Source organism: Vulpes lagopus, chromosome 1 (assembly GCF_018345385.1).
Source record: "Vulpes lagopus strain Blue_001 chromosome 1, ASM1834538v1, whole genome shotgun sequence".
NCBI classification, from domain to species: Eukaryota; Metazoa; Chordata; class Mammalia; order Carnivora; family Canidae; genus Vulpes; species Vulpes lagopus.
Window position 1 is genome coordinate 122135821 of NC_054824.1, and position 19815 is coordinate 122155635.

General features: G+C 34.1%; 1 protein-coding gene across 3 annotated transcripts in view; it reads left to right on the top strand.

Moving 5' to 3' along the window:
- IMPACT (impact RWD domain protein) overlaps nt 1–17028 on the top strand; it is a 29496-nt gene extending 12468 nt beyond the window's left edge. The window contains exons 5-12 of one of the 3 annotated variants that reach the window (XR_005990319.1): nt 722–807; nt 4012–4134; nt 6688–6785; nt 9287–9360; nt 11812–11902; nt 13351–13485; nt 14407–15421; nt 15716–17028. Coding sequence is in view for 2 of the 3 variants with exons in the window: in XM_041771663.1 (XP_041627597.1) it covers nt 722–807; nt 4012–4134; nt 6688–6785; nt 9287–9360; nt 11812–11902; nt 13351–13485; nt 14407–14475 (676 nt within the window). In the remaining variant the exon portion in view is untranslated. Of the gene's footprint in view, nt 1–721; nt 808–4011; nt 4135–6687; nt 6786–9286; nt 9361–11811; nt 11903–13350; nt 13486–14406 lie in introns of all 3 variants that reach the window. The other 2 variants (XM_041771678.1, XM_041771663.1) reach the window with 2 other exon arrangements.
- The last annotated feature ends 2787 nt before the right edge of the window (nt 17029–19815 follow it).

The following is a 19815-nucleotide window of genomic DNA, read 5'->3' on the forward strand; positions in this document are numbered from 1 at the left end:
ATTGCTGTTGTCATCATTTAACATAACTCCATGTACGTGAACCACGACATGTTCTTTTTCTCAATGACCCTTAGAGATGGATTTATCTGAACTAGACATTATTTGGAACCAAAATGAATCAATTTGGGCAACAGAATATTTTGTTAAAAACAAAATGTGAAAAAAAAACAAAAAAAAAGAAAAAAAAAACAAAAAAAAACAAAATGTGAATAAAACGTTGTTAATCATCTTTTAAGTCTTTTCAGTTTGTTCTCTGAGGGAGTTCCTCCAATGCTTTGCATTCTTCTTTGTGGAAATAATTATACCAGTTGATAAATGTGCCATATAACTGGTTTGAAATTGTTCAAAGAGTTAAAGAAAACAATCAATATTGCAACTATATATGCTGACAGAAACTAAATCGCATTTATACCCATGTACTTCATCCAGTTCAAGTTCAGAAGTTTTCTTTCCCTTCTTTGGTTACAGCTCCTCTGCTTATTTTAAGTAAGCAATGTTAATTTTTGGAGCCAGGTGGAATTTTTAATGTTGTTGATATGAACAATCTATATAAAATACTCATCCAACAAATGTTAGTAAATCTGTTTTTATAAATTCTTTTTTTAAAAAGACATGGCTAAATTGCATATAATTTCTTAGATTGTAAATATGTCTGTATTTTCTTGAATTTGAGAAGGAATTTTTTTTTAAATAACAAATTTTTCCCCTGAATTTTGTTTAGACAGAATATTGGTGAAAGCATTCTTTATCTATGGGTGGAGAAAATAAGAGATGTTCTAATACAAAAATCTCAGATGACAGAACCAGGTAGGATTGAAAACTATTACTAATGTTCTTTTAACTTGATAGTAACTAAATTTCCATGTAGATATTCTAAATAAAATTTTTAATGAAAATCTATTCTGTTTTATGGTTTATATGTGATATTTTACAAGTTTCTCTGGAAAGTTCACTTATTCATGTAATTATGGTTATTTCTTTCTATATGGTTTTAGCCTCTGGTTTTTACGTCATACCCTTACAGAAGTAGATTTTATGATTAAAGAACTTGGGTCTAAAGTTCTACTTTCTTTGACTATTAAGGTAACATGAACCGTGTAACATTCTTCTTGAATTATTGGAGTGCATAAATTAGACATTAGCTTCAAATGAGTGAAGTGTTTATAGAAAAAGAGCTTTGGAACATACACTGAAGTGATATTTAGGATATAAAAATTTACTTTGAAAATGTAGTTTTAAATTGAGATGTAATTAACATACCATAATTATTCATCCTTTAAAAATCTTTAATTCAGTTATTTTTAGTATATTCCAAAGCTGTACACCACTACTACTATCTAATTTCAAGATATTTGAAAATCAGTATTTTGCCCTATTATTCTTTTATTGAATCATTATATGACAATGTGGAAATTTCTAATATTTCATTGTTACCTCTAATGGAATTATTTTCAATCTGGGAAAGAGATTTTTTAAAAACAAACTATTTGGGACTCCCTTAGCAAAATCAGTATACATTTAAAGTTGATAGTAGGATATACTTTTTCGGAGCACTTTACTATTTTTCTATAGAAGCAGTTTTTTTACTGCTTCCATTAATATCTGAGAGATAAATGGTATGAAGGTGTTCTGTCCGTGTGTCAATCTTTTTTGAAGTATTTTCCTTAACTTTCATGATCCATGTTCTGATTTTGTAGCATTTCAGAACATCAGTTGGAAAAGTGGTCTCAAAACAGAATTGGTTTTTGCCAATCTACCATTCTGGAGTGTAGGATAATTGCAAAAATGGAATGTATACCAGTAGAAATTTAGGACTCCCAAAACTTTGGGATCACTTAACTCTCAGGAAATTTTTTAAATTATAGATCTTAAAAATGACATTTTCCCCTTTTCCATCTATTATCCACAATATACTTTATCTACTCTTCAAATCTTAAAGAGTTATTGATTTTTGTTGTACAATTTATAATTTTTACTTTGTAGAAATTTCGCTTGGAATTTTTCTTATCAGATCTGTTTTTGTAGACTTCATACTAAAATGGAAGGATTTGTGGTTCTGAAAAACTAATACTAGCTACAAGCTAGTGATGAAGATATCTCATGAGAATTTTCCATTCCAGGACACCCACTGGACACCTAATTTATTTTCATTTTACTGTTAATCTTCAGTACAAATTTATTACTTCATAGTTATTTTTCTACCAAAGAAATATTCAGTTTTAAAGTGATTAAATACAACTATTTACAATTTTAAAAATATTCTGAACTGATTTTAGACTTACAGAAAAGTTGCAAAAATAGTACAAAGAACTCTTTTATATCCCTCCTTTGCTTCCCTTAGTAACACCTTACATAACTACAGTATAATTACCAAGAATAGGAAACTAACATTGGTATAATATTAACCAAACTAAAGAGTTTATTTGACTTTCACTTATTTTTCCACTAATGCTTTCTGCTTTTATAGGATGCTGTCCAGGATTCTACATTGCATTTTGCTGTTATTTCTCCTTACTCTCTTCTAGTCTATAAATAGTTTCTCAGTCTTTCCTTGACTTTTATGACTTCTTATGACCTGACACTTGGGAAGAGTACTGATTATTTTGTGGAATATCCCTCAGTTTGGGTCTGTCCATTGTTTTCTTGCAACTGCAGTGGGATTAGGCATTTTGTCAAGAATACCACAAAAATGGTATTGTGTCCTTACAGAGCATATGCATATATTAAGGAACTTGTGGTATCAATATGCTTTATTATTTGTGATGTTTACCTTGATTCTTTGGTTAAGGTGGTATCTCCCACATGTCTCCAGTGTAAAGTTACAGTACTAATCAGGGCTCTCCAGAGAATCAAAAGGGTGTGTGTGTGTGTGTGTGTGTGTGTGTGTGTGTGTGTGTTTGTGTATTTATAAAGACAGAGAAGGAGAGATACATACAAAAAAGGGGAGGGAGAGGTTAGGAAGAGAAGGAGAGAGAGATTGATTTATTTTAAGGAATTGGCTCATGAGTTTGTAGAGGCTGGCTGGCAAATCCAAAATCGGCAAGATAGTTTTGGCAGGCTAGAGACCAGGGAAGAATTAATGCTGCAGCTCCAGTCTGAAGGCTGGCTCCCTGCTGGCTCCTTACTGGCTCCCTACTGGCTCCCTACTCCCTGCAGAGTAGTATAACTGCTCTGGAGAGGTTGGTCCTTCTTCTATTGAGACCTTAACTGGATGAGGCTCTCTCACATTGTGGAGGGCAGTCTGCTCTACTCAGAGTTAACTGATTTGAATGTGAATTTTACCCAAGAAATACCTTTCCAGAAACATTTAGAATAGTGTTTGACCAAATAAATATCTGGGTACTATGGGCTAGCCAAGTTGACATATAAAATTAACCATGATATTTATTATCTTTCCTTTTGTGGTTGATAAGGACATGGAGGGAGATACATTGAGGCTATCCTAATATCCTGGTCCTTAAAGTGCCACACACTAATTTTAGTGTCCGTTAGTATGTCTTGTCAGCAATGTTTATTAGTGTGGTGTTTGCCTAATGATTTACATTTTCTTCTTCTTCATTGAATTGGAATTCTTTTGTGAGGAAGAGTTGTCTCTTCTTTATTTTTTGCTTATTTATTTATATCAGTATGAACTCATGTATATTATTTTATTCCATGGAGTAAAATTCCATACTATCATTATTTGGTTGCTCGAATTATTCTAGGTTTTGCCTTTAGGAGCTCTTTCAGGTAACTCCTGTGTTTTTTTTTTTGTTTTTTTTTATAAGCTCACCTCTCCTTTTTTTTTTTTTTTTTTTTTTTTTTTGAAACATTTCTTTACTCTCTGGAATCATAAGGAGTTCCAGGCTCATCTTTTCTTTTCCTTGCTCCAACCTTGGAATCAACTACTTCTCATTAAAGTCCTGGTTCCTTCTATTGAAGAATGGTATTTAGAGACCAAGACCAACAAGTTTTTAAGTGGAATTCCTTATTCTCCTCAGAGTTCACTGATAATATCTCATATACAAATAGGCCCCGATGTAAAGAAGAAAACCGAAGAGGAAGATGTAGACTGTGAAGATGATCTTATTTTAGCCTGTCAACCAGAAATTCCTGCGAAAGCATTGGATTTTGGTATCACTGAAAATCGAACAGGTATAATTATTATAATTATAATTATAATACTAATTAGTCTCTTTTGAAGATAGTGAGATAGTATTATGTATTAATTTTGAAATGATATAGAAATGTAGTAAACTCTCACATGTTAAGAAATAGTTTTTAGCTTGCAGAGAATTGAGTTATTTTTTTCATGCCTGCTGGCCATTTTGGTGTTTGGCCATGTTTGGTCTGTCAGAACAGTGAGGAAAAAATAGCAGTTTCTTCACGCCTCACCTTTTTTTTCTTTTTGGATGACTTTTTAGAGTTTTGAATTAATGATGGGAGAAACTGAAACTAAGAAAATATGTGTTAATGTTTTCAATTCACATCCTGTTTTTATATTTTATATTTATATTTTGAAATCCTCAGCTGTCTCTTGATATCTCAGAGTTAAATTTTAGTCTGTGCTCACAAATATAAAAATAAATATAATGATTGAAAATACAGCCACTGAATTAAACCTAGTAAAATGCCTTTAAGATTTTAGTTTTTGTTGGGACACCTGTGTGGCTCAGTTGGTTAACTATCTGCCTTTATTTATTTATTTATATTTAATTTATTTATTCATGAGAGACACAGAGAGAGGCAGAGACATAGGCAGAGGGAGAAGTAGGCTCCCGGACCCCAGGATCATGCCCTGGGCCAAAGACAGATGCTCAACCACTGAGCCACCCAGGTGTCCCAAGCACCTGCCTTTAGATTAAGTTAAGTTAAATTAAATTAACTATATTTAAAAAAAGATTTCAATTTTTGCTTAAGCAAATTTGTTCTATAATCTAGAAGTTCTCAGCTTGTGAATAGATTGATGTGATAAATCAGCTCTATGTTGCGATCAGAAAGTGTCTTCCATTTTAGTATCTTAAAATTTTGAATAATAGTGTCCATTTTCTCAAGTCTTTTACAAAACCATGATATACCAGAAAGAACATTCATTCTTTTTGAAGGTAAAGAGTTTCCTATGTATTATATAATAGCTTTTTATTTTAATTAATTCTTTTTTTATTTTTTAAAGATGTTATTTATTTATTTGAGAGAGAGAGTATATGAATAGGGCTAGGGGTAGGGGAAGAAACAGACTCCCCATGGAGCAGGGAGCTCAATGCAGGTCTCGATCCCAGTACCCTGAGATGGTGACCTGAAGTGAAGGCAGATAATTAACAGACTGAGCCACCCAAGCACCCTATCTGTCTGTCTGTCTATCTATCTATCTATCATTTATTTTTTAAGAATTTTAATTTAATTAATTTATTTGAGAGAGAGCATGCACATGTGAGCCGGGGGAAGGGCAGAGGAGAGGGATGCGGGAGTTTATCTCAGAACCGTGAGGTCATGACCTGAGCCCATCAGACACTTAACTGGCTAAGCTGCCCAGGTGCCCCAACACTGTAGTCTTTAAGTAGTACTATGAAGTTTTAAAGTTCTTGCATAATATTTCAGGACTAGTACAAGGGGATACATAGGAAGAGAAAGAGTGAGTGAGAAGACCCAGGACCCCCACCTCTGCTTCAGTCTCACATTTTATTCCTTTATATATTTGTGAATTTGGCATATGATTTCTTTTGGGAAACAGGATCCACTATTAAAAGAAAAAGAGTGAATATCATAGTCACAATCAATAGTATCTGATTCCTATTGACCTCAGTACTGCCCTAGTACAGTGGTCAGTTCGTACAAGAAGAGGAAACTTTTAGGAGGAAGGCAAAAGTCCTGCATAATCCTGGTTTCTTGTCCTAATCCTGCCATAAGCCAGTGAAGTAAGTTTTGACAATTTGTTTAAAGCTGTCTAGAAATATTTTTATATCTGTTAGTTGAAATAGTTCATTAATTGTAAGGCAAGCTGACTTGGTAAGATTCAACAGATCGGTGAATAGAAGTAGGAAACAATTTTAATTCTTTTTCCTGAATAACTTTAGATCCTAAATGGAGCAGATGTAGCAGCCAGATGTTTGCTAAGTTTCTCAACAGAGAGAAGAGTAAATTAGTGTCTTAAACTTGTTTAAGAGGCAAAATAACTCGAAATCATGATACTCCTTGGAGTACCAATTTGGTATATCATTAGTATATTCAATCCTATAAAGTAGGAACAGTTTTATTAAGAAGAAGATACTACCTTTCAGCTATACAAAATAAAGTCTTAGGTTTCCCACCCTAGAAGTCCATCAACAGAATGGATAAATAAATTGTGGTATATTAGCAGCTGACAATCTTTTTGGTCTCAGGATCTTTTATACTCCTCAAATTTAGTTATTGTACAATTTATACTACTGTAACAGCTCAGGATTTCAGTCCCAACCTACTACTGGGTAACCTTGGCAGGTGAAAATCCTTTCTAAATCAAGTAGTTTAATCTTATTTACAGTCTGTTTGGAAACTTTTTGCTTAAAATTATAATTTAATTTTAATAGACAACTACTAATGGCTGTTTGGGTTGATTTGTCATATAATTTACGTCTCTTTCCCACCCTCCATCCACACCATTGTCAATTTTTCAGTGTTCAAATGTATGAATTTTAAAGATAAAAGTAATACAATTCTTTAAATTTATAGAAATAGAAGAATTACCTCCGATTGATCATGGCATTCCTATTACAGACCGAAGAAGTACTTTTCAGGCGCACTTGGCTCCAGTAGTTTGCCCCAAACAGGTAGTTATTATGTCCAGCTCACTTTGATGTTGGTTTACCAAAGTAATTCAAGTAAATGGTTTTACAATAATATCCTTATGTTGTGTTTAATTTTCACGTAAGATGAAAATATTTGCTTATTTTCCTACCCCCAAATTACTATGAATTGTGGAAGATTTTTTTTGTTTCTATTTGTCAACTGCTTTCAAAATTGTATCTAAATTCTAATTAGGGCTTAATACCGTAATGGATTTACACACAAGAAAAATCCGTTGGGTAGAAAATTATGCTGCTTAATAGCTTATTAAAAAGAATTATTTGTCCTATTGTGTGGGAATTCTGCAAAACCAAGTGGGTTCCATTGATGCCCAGGAAGGGGACAGTGGACAGACTGGCTGACCTTCCCGACCTGAATTCTTTTTTCTTTATGCCTCCTGACCTTAGGTGACCTGGCTCCTACCCAGGGATATCAAATGGGAGACTTTTCAGTCACAAACTGTAGTAACCTATAAAGTTAAATTAACAACAAAAAAGTCTCGTTAATTTAGCATAGGTTTTAATCATTAGTCTCTTCCCTTTAGTCTCTGCAGCTCCTCTACTCTAAGCTCTCTTGAAGCCCTGACCTCCAGAGATACAGACAGTTCTTTGTACCAGGCTGACCTTTTACTCTCTTCTGGTCTCTAGAAGAGGAAATTATTCTCTGCATCGACTTGTGGTCAACATAACAGCTTTTGGTGTAGGCTTCTGGCTCTTTCAGCAACCCTGTTTTGTCCTGGGGTGTTGCCCATAATTTTGTTGCCAAGGTCCTCATTAGACATTCTGTTCTGAATCTGATCATCCTGAATCCTCTTTCTTTTTCTGATTATAGTCACTTGGACTTAGAGGATCATAACTTGTGAGAGCTAAAATTAATCTTACAGGTCATTGTGTACTTTACTGAGTAGGAATCTGAGAACCTGAATGATTAAAAAATGATAAACACAAGATTGCATAGTTTCTGATTCAAATTGCTCTCCATGGCTATAGCTCAGTCTTCCCTACATCCAGGATTTCTTCCTTACCCTCTGCCAGTTACCTTTCTGAAAGTCTGGCCGTGTGTCACTGTCCCCCAGCCCCCAGTCTTTGCTTATTTCCAATGTCTACCAAAAAACCCCTAAACTCATTATATGAGGCCTTTTGTGATAGGACCCTTGCTTTTTCATTCCTGATGAAAAGTCTTTTGTCTTCTCATTCATACTCTAAATAGTTTGTATATAACTTCTCATTCATCCTTTTGTGATAGTTTGTATATAACTTCTCATTCATCCTTTTGTGATAGGACCCTTGCTTTTTCATTCCTGATGAAAAGTCTTTTGTCTTCTCATTCATACTCTAAATAGTTTGTATATAAAACTCTTGGTCACTTCCAGAACCTTTCTCCTTTATGTCCCTGGTAGGGTTACCAGATAAAATACAAGATACCTAGTTAAATTGGAATTTCAAATAAACATTATTGTATGGGACATACTAATAAAAAAAAAATTGTGATTTTTTTTTAAATTTACCTAACTGAGCATCCTTTATGTTTTATTTGCTAAATCTGATAGATTTGCACATGAAGTTTCCTCTGAATGGAATGGCTTCTGCCACCCTTTTCTTCCCTTTTGATGCAAAAGAGATCACTACTGGTCTTTCAGGAGCTGGTTATGTTACCACCCGTATAAACCTTATAGGACTCCCAGAGAGTTTTGGTCTTACATTTGGAACATACCATTATTTTGTATCTGTCACAAAGGATACATAAATGTGGTAAATTTTCAGAGCTCATTTTAAAAAATGGTCATATTTACATTTAAAATTCTTAACGTGGAGAAAAAAATTTCATATATAAGTACCTTATTTTTTTTAAAAGATTTTATTTATTTATTCGTGAGAGACACACAGAGAGAGGCAGAGAAGAGACATAGGCAGAGGGAGAAGCAGGCTCCATGCAGGGAGCCCAATGACTCGATCCTAGGACTCCAGGATCACGCCCTGAGCCAAAGGCAGAGGCCCAACCCCTGAGCCCCCCAGGCATCCCATCCAACCTTAGACATGTTTAGTGTTCAAATACTTTTTCATATTTGGTGCTCAAAAACACTAGGTCTGGAAGCCAGCCTGACCACTCTCCATCAGCACTTCAGCTCTAGCTATAAGCCCCAATAAAGCCTTGCCTGTGGCTTTGAAAGAGAAAAAAAAAAAATTTTTTTTACTCATTACTTACTTACTTTTTTTACTTTTATTACTTATTTACTCTTATTTGGTATAATATTTTTATACCTAATATTTTTATACTAATATTTTTATACTAAATAAGAGTACCAGTTTCTGCCCCTAAAATGAGGAGAAAACCTTGGAAATGGCTTTTTCAGAGTGTAGTAGATTCTTTAAATTACTATTTCAGAATAACAGTATTTATATCAATATGTTTTAAGATATTTTTCTAGCGTTTATTTATAGAACAAAGTATACATTAGTTTATTTATATTACTGCTGTTTTTAAGGTGAAAATGGTTCTTGCCAAATTGTATGAGAATAAGAAAATAGCTAGTGCCACCCACAACATCTATGCATACCGGTGAGTGATCACAATTTTAGGAATGTTCCATTTGTAAAAAATGGGGGAAAATAATGCATGATTTTTAGAGACCAACTATAATGTGGGTTCTTTTTTCCTTTATAAAACTAATGATCATATGTAGAATATTTGGAAGCTGCAGAAAAGAAAAAAAGAGAATTGCTGGGGAAATCAGCCATTTTCTGCCATTAAATGTAACTGATTATAATTTGATATATTTTCATAATAAAGTGATACTTTTTTTTTGTCTTCTGTGCAGCGTTTATTTTTTCAATGCACTACCCTAGTATCCCATTTCTTCCATGTTGTTAAAATTGCTTTATAAATGGTAGCGTAATGGTTGTGTAATGTTTCCTTGAGGCTCTCTACCATTTATTTAACCATTTACTTTTTGGTCAGTTTTTCATATTTTTCACTGTAGTGTAAAAATCATTCTATGAACACCTTTTGTATTCAGTTTAGATTACTAACTCAGAATAGGTTCTGGTTACTTCACATTCTTTTTTGAAATGAAATGAGGGTGTAATTTAAAAAGAAGAAAGAATAGATTCCTAGAAATAGAATTACCAAGAAGTTTGAACGTTTTTGAAGCTCTGGATACACACTGCCAAATTTTTTCTAGAGTTTTTCTTTTAAACCAATTTATGCTCCCATTAGCCATGAATTAAGTGTGCTGCTTTTACTATATGCCTTTTAGTTTTGAATACTAAGGTTTTATACAAATCTTTGGTTGTGCAGCTGTATCTTCAACAATTGATGGCTATGATGTTGATCTTAAGTTATTGTAAAGTTAGATAATATGCCAGATATTCTATTTCAGGCCCCAGATTTTTGGATTTTTAAGTACCTGTGAGTATTTTTATAGTTTTGCTTATTAATAGGTGATCAGTTGTCACCTCTCACAAATTTCAGCAGAACTACATGTAGTTATGTAGCCCCTCCACTTGACTCCTTTATAGTTTACACTTGAGAATGAAAGAGCTGAGCTTGTCAGAATTGTGTGTCACTTAAGACTAAACAGGCACAAAGTGGATGCTTGAAGGAACCTCACTGGAAGTAAAATAAAGGACTTTTATTTGTTGCGTGGACTTTGTGTCGTGTATTTGAATGCTTAGGATCCTTTTAAGATTACTTCCTGCTTCTGGTGCTGTGTTCCTGCTCTTGAGTTATGGAGCACTCTTCAGCCTACTGGCACACACAGCTGTGGGATACTGCATCATTGTCTGCCCGGAAAAAGTGAAAATGTCCATGATGTTTCACTTTTTAAAAACCTAAGAGTACTGATTTATGACTCAGACTTTCTTCATTGGTTCCATAGAATTATAGTGTTAGATATAATTATAGTCCTAATATAAACCAACTGCTGACTCCTTTTTGCCTTAAATTTGCCATATAAAATGTTGCCTAATAGTACTTTGTTTTCTTGGAATGAGGTCAACTCTAAATAATAACAGAGCCTCATCATAGCAGTTGAAGCAGTAAATATTTATTGAGTGAATGAATGGAAAGTTGGATTGAAAGATGAATGAGTCAATGAATATGATTGCTGTGATAAATATGAATATATAATAAATACATTAATGTGATTGCTATAATTGACTTAGGCTTATAGATATGGTAGAACCTGGCTTGAGAGCCACAGCTGGAAAGATATTTTTCATGCATTTGCCTCATCCTACATGGTGTCATTTGTAGGAGCCTAAGAAATCTAGATGACATACCTTAACTGGCACTGTTTTCTTTTTATATTACACACTTAATTACCATGCTTATTCTGCTACAGTGTAGCCCTATGTTATTATTCCAAATGCTAACTTTTCTAGATAATTTGAATAGGTAAAAATACCATGATTTATTTCTGATACAACCAGCCAACCAGGGAAAAAGTTATAGAGAAAATAAATCTTATAATTCTTAGAATAGGGAGAATAGAGAAAGGTTTGATGGCTAGAATAAAACACGAGGAAAGTATAAAATGTTCATTTATGTTGCTTTTATCACCTCCATTTTTTTAATGTACTTTTTGTCTCTTTTACTAGCTCTAAGGTTCTTTGAAGAAAGGAGTAAGCCACTTATTTCTTGTGTATCATTTCATGGTGCCTACTATGTATAAGGTTTCTCTATACAGTAAATTCTAGCAATGTTTTTCAGTGACTACTGTCTATAACCTTATAGCTTTTCAAAGTTAAATGAAGTGTCAGATATATAATAGTAGCATTTCTGATTTAAAGGAGGCATCCTTGATTCCTGCCTTTCCCAAATACAGACAATGAACCATACCAGATAATGAATCATCAGTGGAAATATGTCTAATGTATAGTTCAAGAAGAAATTTTTTTTTAACAAATATGCTGATTTTGGAAGTAAATTGATTGCAATAAGCATGAAGGTGTAACTCTTAGTGCAATATTTTCGGCTTTTAAAGTGTAACACTGTTCTGTGTATTTCTAGAATATATTGTGAGGATAAACAGACCTTCTTACAGGACTGTGAGGATGATGGGGAGACAGCAGCTGGTGGGCGTCTTCTCCATCTCATGGAGGTAAGTGTAAGTTAAACCCTGTTCGTCCTGTTTTCTGAGCCATAAAATTTTTCAGTGAAACAGAGCACCATATAAGAATAAGTAAATCAGTTAGGCTATATAACATGAAATAGATTTGTGTTAATTAGTAGTTAATTTTTAAACACTGATTGAGAAAGACTTTTAACCACGATATGGGGCAGAAAGCACAGGGTTAATAACAAGTGCTGTGCTTTGAAGCTCTGTCAGTCATAGATGATAGATTATCTACAGCTCTGGAAAAGCATCTCCTTTTTGTTTTTTGACAAGGTCCTCTCTGTTTCCTCTGTTCTGTGTCTGTGCACCTCCTGTTAGTTGGGTGTTATTGGACCATCTGGACAGACCCAGTTGTTGCTTTTTAAAATTAAGTTGTCCATCTCATCACCTTATGTTCTGAGACATTTTCTTGCTTGTCTTCCAAGGTTTCCATTGAATTAAAAACATTTTTTTTTTTTAGCAATCATGTATTTAAGTTTTAAGAATTCATTCCTCTTGGGCACTTGGCTGGCTCAGTCAGAAAAGCCTGCAAATCTTGATGTTAGGGTCATGGGTTCAAGCCCCATGTTGGATGTAGAGATTACTTAAATAAATAAACTTAAAAAAAAAAGAAAAAAAGAGTTTGTCTCTATTTTTCCTTTTTTATAATATACTGTTTTGACTTTATGGATGCAATATCTTCTAAAATTTCTCAGAGTATGCTAATTAGATGTTCTCCCCCTTAAATTTTTCCTGGTTCATTTTAGTTTGTTTACCTTGTCCTTTCTCTTTCATGCTGCTGGATTCTCTTCATCTGTATGGTGGTGATTGATTGTCCATTAATTTTAAGAATGGATTGTTTCTTTTTTTTTTCCTAAGATAGCTGTTATAGTTTCTTCTGTTACTGTATGTGGAGGTTTGTTTTCTAACCAGGCCGTTCCCTTGATAGGAAGGAACTCTGTGTGGTCAAGCCCTTAGAGTGGTGGGCTTCATGTTAAAGCAGCATTTGACAGATATCAGACTGAGGAAGACCTTGCTGATAGGCACCAGCAATTACTCATGCTGCCCCAGTTCTTTCCAGTGGTTTGTTCAGAAACAGGTGTTAGTTGTTGTTTGGCCTAGGGGCAAAAGGTTGCTTAAACTGAGCTATTTGGGTTGAATTAATGAAGAACTAGAACCCTACTTGCATGATCTTCCCTTTACTCTATCTGGTTGCTACAAAATGTGGGATTCAAAGACACTGTGAAGCAGTGTTTAATTTCTAAATTCACTTCTCATTCTAACATTTTCTTACTTGAATGTTAGAAGTTTCACTCTGCTCACTCATGTGGTTCTGCCATTAAAGTCACAGAGAAATGTCATGTGCAGTTTTGTATATGAGTTATTTCATTCTCCTTTAAAACTTGAAGTTATACATGTCTGTGTGTATCTAATTGTGCTTCTGAAAATAACAGATTTTGAATGTGAGAAATGTCATGGTGGTAGTATCACGCTGGTATGGAGGAATCCTACTAGGACCAGATCGCTTTAAACATATCAACAACTGTGCCAGAAATATACTAGTGGAGAGGAACTACACAAATTCACCGGTGAGTCCTTACTGAGATTATATAGAGAGATTCTCACTGCTGCCTATGAGGAAAAAAAAAAAAAGAAAACCCAAGAATGAGTCAGAATGTTTGAGGGGTGCCTGAGTGGCTTAGTCTGTTAAGCATCTGCCTTTGGCTCAGGTCATGATCCCAGAATCCTGGGACCAAGCCCCACGTTGGGCTCCCTGCTCAGCAGGAAGCCTGCTTCTCCCTCTCCCTCTGCCCCTTCCCAATGCTTGTGTTCTTTCTCTCTCTCTAATAAATGAATAAAATCTTAAAAATGTTTGTGGTACATTAGAAAAACCTTTGAACTCGAAATTGTAGACTTCGTTTCTAGTCACAACAATCTGACTGGCCAGTTAGTTGTGTGACCTTGGGCAGATCACTTCATCTCTTTGAGCCTTAATTTCATAGATTCATACAGAGTTTTATAAAAACCTTAAAGACCAGTTAATTTTTACTCCCTAAAATTGAGGCCAGGAAAGGTTGTGTAGCTCATGCCACAGTCAACTAGATATTCTTTAAACGTGTATAAAATTCTAACATTCTCTGTTAGTGTCAGACACCTTCCCTCTCCCCTGGCATTAGGGTGCCTGCCTTTATACTTTGAATTCTTTTTTGTTTCATATTTTATAAGCATGTTTATTTTATTTAAAGTTTGCTACCTTCCTTTAGAAAGTGGGAATAGATTAAATAATACCGAAATTATTCAAGCATAAATCTATTAGATAAATGATGTTGATTATTTTGGAAATGTTAAAATAGACTGTAAATGAAAGTGCCATGTAAAACAGAAAGATGATACATATAGAGGTAATTATGCTTTCATTCTTATACATATTATATGGTTAGACTAAAGGTTCCTAAGCCAGTATCTTCACATAAATGCAGAGACACTACATTGATTTATATCTTTTTTAGGAGGAATCATCTAAGGCTTTGGGAAAGAACAAAAAAGTAAGAAAAGACAAGAAGAGGAGTGAACATTAATACCTAAAATTGTATGCCAGGTTAAATTCCCTATCATTGTTCACAAATTCCACAGTCATCAAGGAATATTGTTCAGAGAAGATCCTGGACTGTTCAAGTCAGCCAACCCATTGTGGACACCAGCATTATATTTTCTTCTTTGGTTATATCATCTGCCAAAAATAGAGAACTTATGATACGTTCATGTGTATTTCAGGCTGATTCAGAAGAATTAATTTGAACTTAATTGCCACTTCATCTAATATGGGGATGGTAACAGTTGCCCAGGGCAGTACCTGAATTAACTGTCCATTTCAGTACGTGTCAAGTGCCTTTGTTAGGTGGGGAAGAAAGGTCTTGAGAGAAGTATAAATACCTGATACCTTGTCATTGGGATTCTTATTATGTTAAATGAATATTGCCCTTTACTGCTCTTTATGGCTTATTGGAATAGGAACTCATTGCAGATTGATCTTGGAGAGTTTCTTCTTGTGATTTTGGTTCACAATAAGTCACCTTTCATTTTATAGTGTTCATTATTGAGTAACGATTAAGCAAAAATCAAGGAGTATCCATCTGCAGTTACATGCTGAAGTAATAATTCATCTGCCATATTTGTTAGCATAAGTGCTATGCTCCAGTTTCTGTTGCAAATTGGTGATTGTGAAATTTCAAAATGTGATTTTCTAGCCTCTACTTTTTTGTTTAATTCTTGTAAAGCAGTAGATATGGAGTGTCAGTAGTCTTCTCCTACCTGTGAAATATGTTAGTGTAATATTCTGTTTTTGGTTGTTTTTGTTTTTGTTTTTGTTTTTTTTAACATCCCGGAAATCCCTTTCTTGTGATATTCATTGAAGAATTAGGACGACACTAGAAGCTCTGCTGCAGTTCACAAGTGTTTATGGAAGGGGATAGAGGTGGGAAAACCCCACTGGTATGGGGCCAGAGCACATCATCGGATAGTTATGTAAGTGTGATGCAGCATCTCATCTGCATTCCAGCTATCTTTCTCAACTCCGCGACTTTGTGGAGAAAAGGAACAAATGTTTTGGTTGGAAAAACAAAGTCCCTCTTTTTTTCTATTCTTACCAGATCTTCCTTTACATCAGTGTTTTATGTTCCTTCTTTCATCTGTAATATATGCCCTTACTTCTAGGCATCTAGATTATACGCTTATCTTTGAAATACAACAGTAAGTTATAAGCTGTTCCCCTTTAGACATGATTGCAAACTGTTATTGAAAGTTATTAATTGATTGCAGATTTGCCTGAGATTCTCTTCCAAAAGGAGGGAACAGAAGTTCAGAGGCAACTTGGAATGGTGCTTGCATCATGGAGAGCATCACCGAAGAGTGGACACAGATACTCTTTTCTGTTCCCTTGATGTCTTGCCTTTAAAAGACCCAACATCCTTATTTGGTGTTTTTAATAAAAACCTAGTAAATGGCTTTACACTAGAATGGATTCTGAGAAATAAAATCCAAGTCCTATTTGTTGTAAATATGTCTAATGTTGCCAATGATCAGGAGTCCTCAGAGGATATGTGAAGTGTATGTATTTACACACATAAATACTATATATATAACACTTACCTCAGATTCCATGAAAGGTTAAGTATGTCCTATGGTATTACCTGTTAAATGAGAAATTGAAGACCATCAATTAACATTAAAGTAATTTCATAATTTTGGCATGTCTAACTTTGTAAAACAAGATATAAAACAGGAAGTATTTGGTGCTGCAGGAAAATTGAGTTAATTTTTCTACAACACCAAATATGAATTTCTTTCTTGCTGTTTCATCTCAGAGTTATTTAGGTCTTTATAAAAAACATTTATAACCGTGATCTCATTTTCCCTTATTTAAAAAAAAAAATCTTATTTTCGCTTTTTTCTACAAAATGATTAGCCACATTTTCCTGACTGAAGAAACCTAATCTCCTTTGCCCAGAATCAGTTCGCTAGTAGGGAAAGATCCCAGAGTATCCAATTCTGGAATCTGAGTTGTTTATGCTCAACCATTATGGACCCCAACTAATGAAAGCATCTTTTTCTCTATTTAAAATTTCTCTCTATTAGAGGGCTTTCAGATTCTCCAAACAATAATTTTCTATAGCCAGATCTATGCTGTGGCATATTTTATAGTATATTGTATTAGTTAAAAATATTCTGCATATGCCAGTATGTAAGAGCAAGTAGCATCTACTTTTTAAGTGGGAAAAGCAGTATGATTTGGAGGTATATATCATGAAACAGACTATTTGAAAGAAAAGAATTGTATCAAGTTAATCATACCCAAGAAAGAATACATGAAACGATACTGTTTGGAGGACAGGTGAAATTTACTGGGAAAATTGTATAATCACTTCTAATTCTACTATCTAGAGATAACCATTATTAACATTTGCTATGTACATCCTTCTATTTTTTTCCTATGCATGATTTTGTATATATGGCTATTTTTCTTTCCATAAAATGGTATTAAACTGTATATACTGTTTTGTATCCTGCATATTTCATATAGAAGTATATTGTTAACATTTTCCCATGTCAATAAATATTCTTCTATGGCTTAATTTCTTGTGGCTATATAGTATTCTATCTTTTGGGTATATCATAATATACTAGCTAGTCCACACGTGTTTCCAGTTTTTAAGGCTTTTCAAATTTTTTGCTAAACCATAAAAAACTCATTTTGTGCAGATTTTTTGGTATTTATCTCTGATTATTTTCTTAGGAAAAATCCCTAGAAATGGATCCTGGTCAAACATTTATACATTCTAATAGCTTGATTGGTGTAGGCAAATTGATCTCTAGAAAAGGTTATACCTCCGTTAGCATTGTGTTAGAAGATATTTAGGATACAAAAGATGTGGATAAGTAGGGATTCAGCAGAAAAAACTACCAATATCTTTTTTTTTTTTTTTTTGGAAATAATTATAGATTCACTAGAAATTATAAAAATACTCTGCTTTTCCTGCTTATAACATCCTACATAACTATAGTATATTTATCAAAACCAAGAAATACATTCTGCATGTGAGTTCTTTGTCAGGTATGTAATTTGTAAATAATCTTTTGCAAATATTTTGTTGCTTGTCTATTCATTCTCTTTTTCTGTCTCTCGTCTTTTCAGTATCTTGACAGTGTTTTTCACAGAGTAAAAGTGTTTAATTTTGATGAGATGTAATTCACCTTTTTCTTGTTATCATGTTTTTGGTATTATGTCTAAAGACTGCCTTCCCCCAGGTCATAAAGATTTTCTTCTGTTCCCTTTAAAGTTTTAGAGTTTTTTTGTTTTTTGTTTAGATATGTTATGCATTTTTAGTTAACTTTTGTATAAGATATAAGCTTCAATTTGCAGTTCTTTTTCTGCATATGGATATCTGATTATAGAAATGACTGATTTTTTTAAATTGAACTTCTTACTGATGAGCTTTCACAAAATACACAGATAACCGGGACTTAAGTTGGAAAAAAGGACACCACCAGCACCACAGACTTCCCTTGTGTTTTACCCTACATTAGCTGCTCTCTCCCTCTGCCAAGTAACCACCTCCCTGACTTCTGACACCAGAGATTAATTGGGTCTGTTTTGACTTATACATAAGTGGAAACACACTGTCCTTGCTTGGACTCCTTTTGTTCCAATATTTTGTGAGATTCATCTGGATTGCTGTACGTAGCAGTTCTTTTATTCTTCGCACTGCATAATATTCCATTGAATGAACATGGCAATTTATCAGTTCTATTTATGGATATTTGAGTTTCCAGTCTGAGGATGTTATAATCAGTGCTGTTATAAATATTCTTATACATGGTTTTTAGTCAACATATATACACATTTCTAAAGCGTACATACCTAGCATATATACATACAGCTTTGCCGAGTCAGGACATATGTATATGTGGAGCTTTAGAGTACACCGCCCCAAGGTGTGCTGGTACATTTTTAACAACTGACTCTGAACTGATTGTTCATTAATAACATGTGCTAGTTCCAGTGGCGTGAATACATCTGCTCTCTCCAATTCCAAGCTACCAGTGTGAAATAAACCACCTGGTTAGCTGGCAAACTTTGTGAAAACCTAACAATCACTTTTTTGTGAGCTCCAGCACACTTTGCTCACACTGCCAAACAGTTTTCCAAAAAGCAGTTAAACCAATTTACACTCCTACCCATAGTGAACAAAATTTTAGTTGCTGCGGATCAACATTTGGTATTACCTGACTTTCAATCCAGTTATGCTGTGTGGTGTGTAGTGGTTTCTCTTTGTGGTCTTAATCTGCATTCCCCTGAAGACTAATGAAAATTGAACACCTTTGGTTACTACATTTTATATTTGAAGTGACTGAGAAATCTTATAATGACACATTTCCTTCCCTTCCAGGAATGGAAATATTGGGGCTTGTTATCAACTTGGTTCAAATACAGAGAAATAAGTTTATAGTTTTGCATATCTGAGCACCTAGTCTGTAAATTTCAGTATTCCATCACTGCCCCCACTGGTATATTCTCTGTGAATTTATCAGGAAACTTAATATTTTTTTGCTCTTAGTTTCCTAATTTGTAAAAATGTGGATTATGATTCCTCCCTGTCTGGGATAGTATGGAGATTAAATGAGATGCTTTTCACAGTACTTAGTATGTAATAAGCATCTAAGAAAGCCATTAGATAAGTATTCTCTTTCCTCACTGTTTAGGAGATAGCTGTCATCTTACTTAAGATAGGCTGTTGCTGAGGATTTTAAGAGTAGTTAGGAAGTTCTTACGTTCCCTTAGAGAAGCAATGTAGTATAGCACCTTTGAGATGGCTCTCTAGAGCCTGTCATGTTTGAATCCTGACTACTTTTTGCTAGCCTTGCAAGTTTGAACAAGTTATATAATTTCTCTGCATCCAGTTTTCAAAAGTTTATAAAAGGCTTAATCAAGCCATAGACTGGTACAGTTAGGAGATGCAATAGGGAATGCTCAGTCTAGCCAAGGAGTACAGACCAAAGGCTGACAAACTTTTTCAGTAGATAGCCAAATACTATTATGCTTTGTGAGCCACATCTGTATAACTATTCTATTTCACCATAATGTGAAAGCTGTCAGAGACAATATGCACACTAATAATGGCCTGGGTGTATTCTAATAAAACTGTGAATATTTAAATTTGAGTTTCATATAATATTCATGTGATATGAAATGTTTTGCTCTTGATTTTTTTCAATCTGTAAACATGTATTAAGGAAAACACTTTTCCTGTGTGTCTCCTCTACTTTCAAAACTATGCATAGAATATTTCACTTCTAACACTAGATGTGTAGGTTTTCCACACATCAAGTAACCCAGCAACACTAGCTTGGGTGTCCTACAA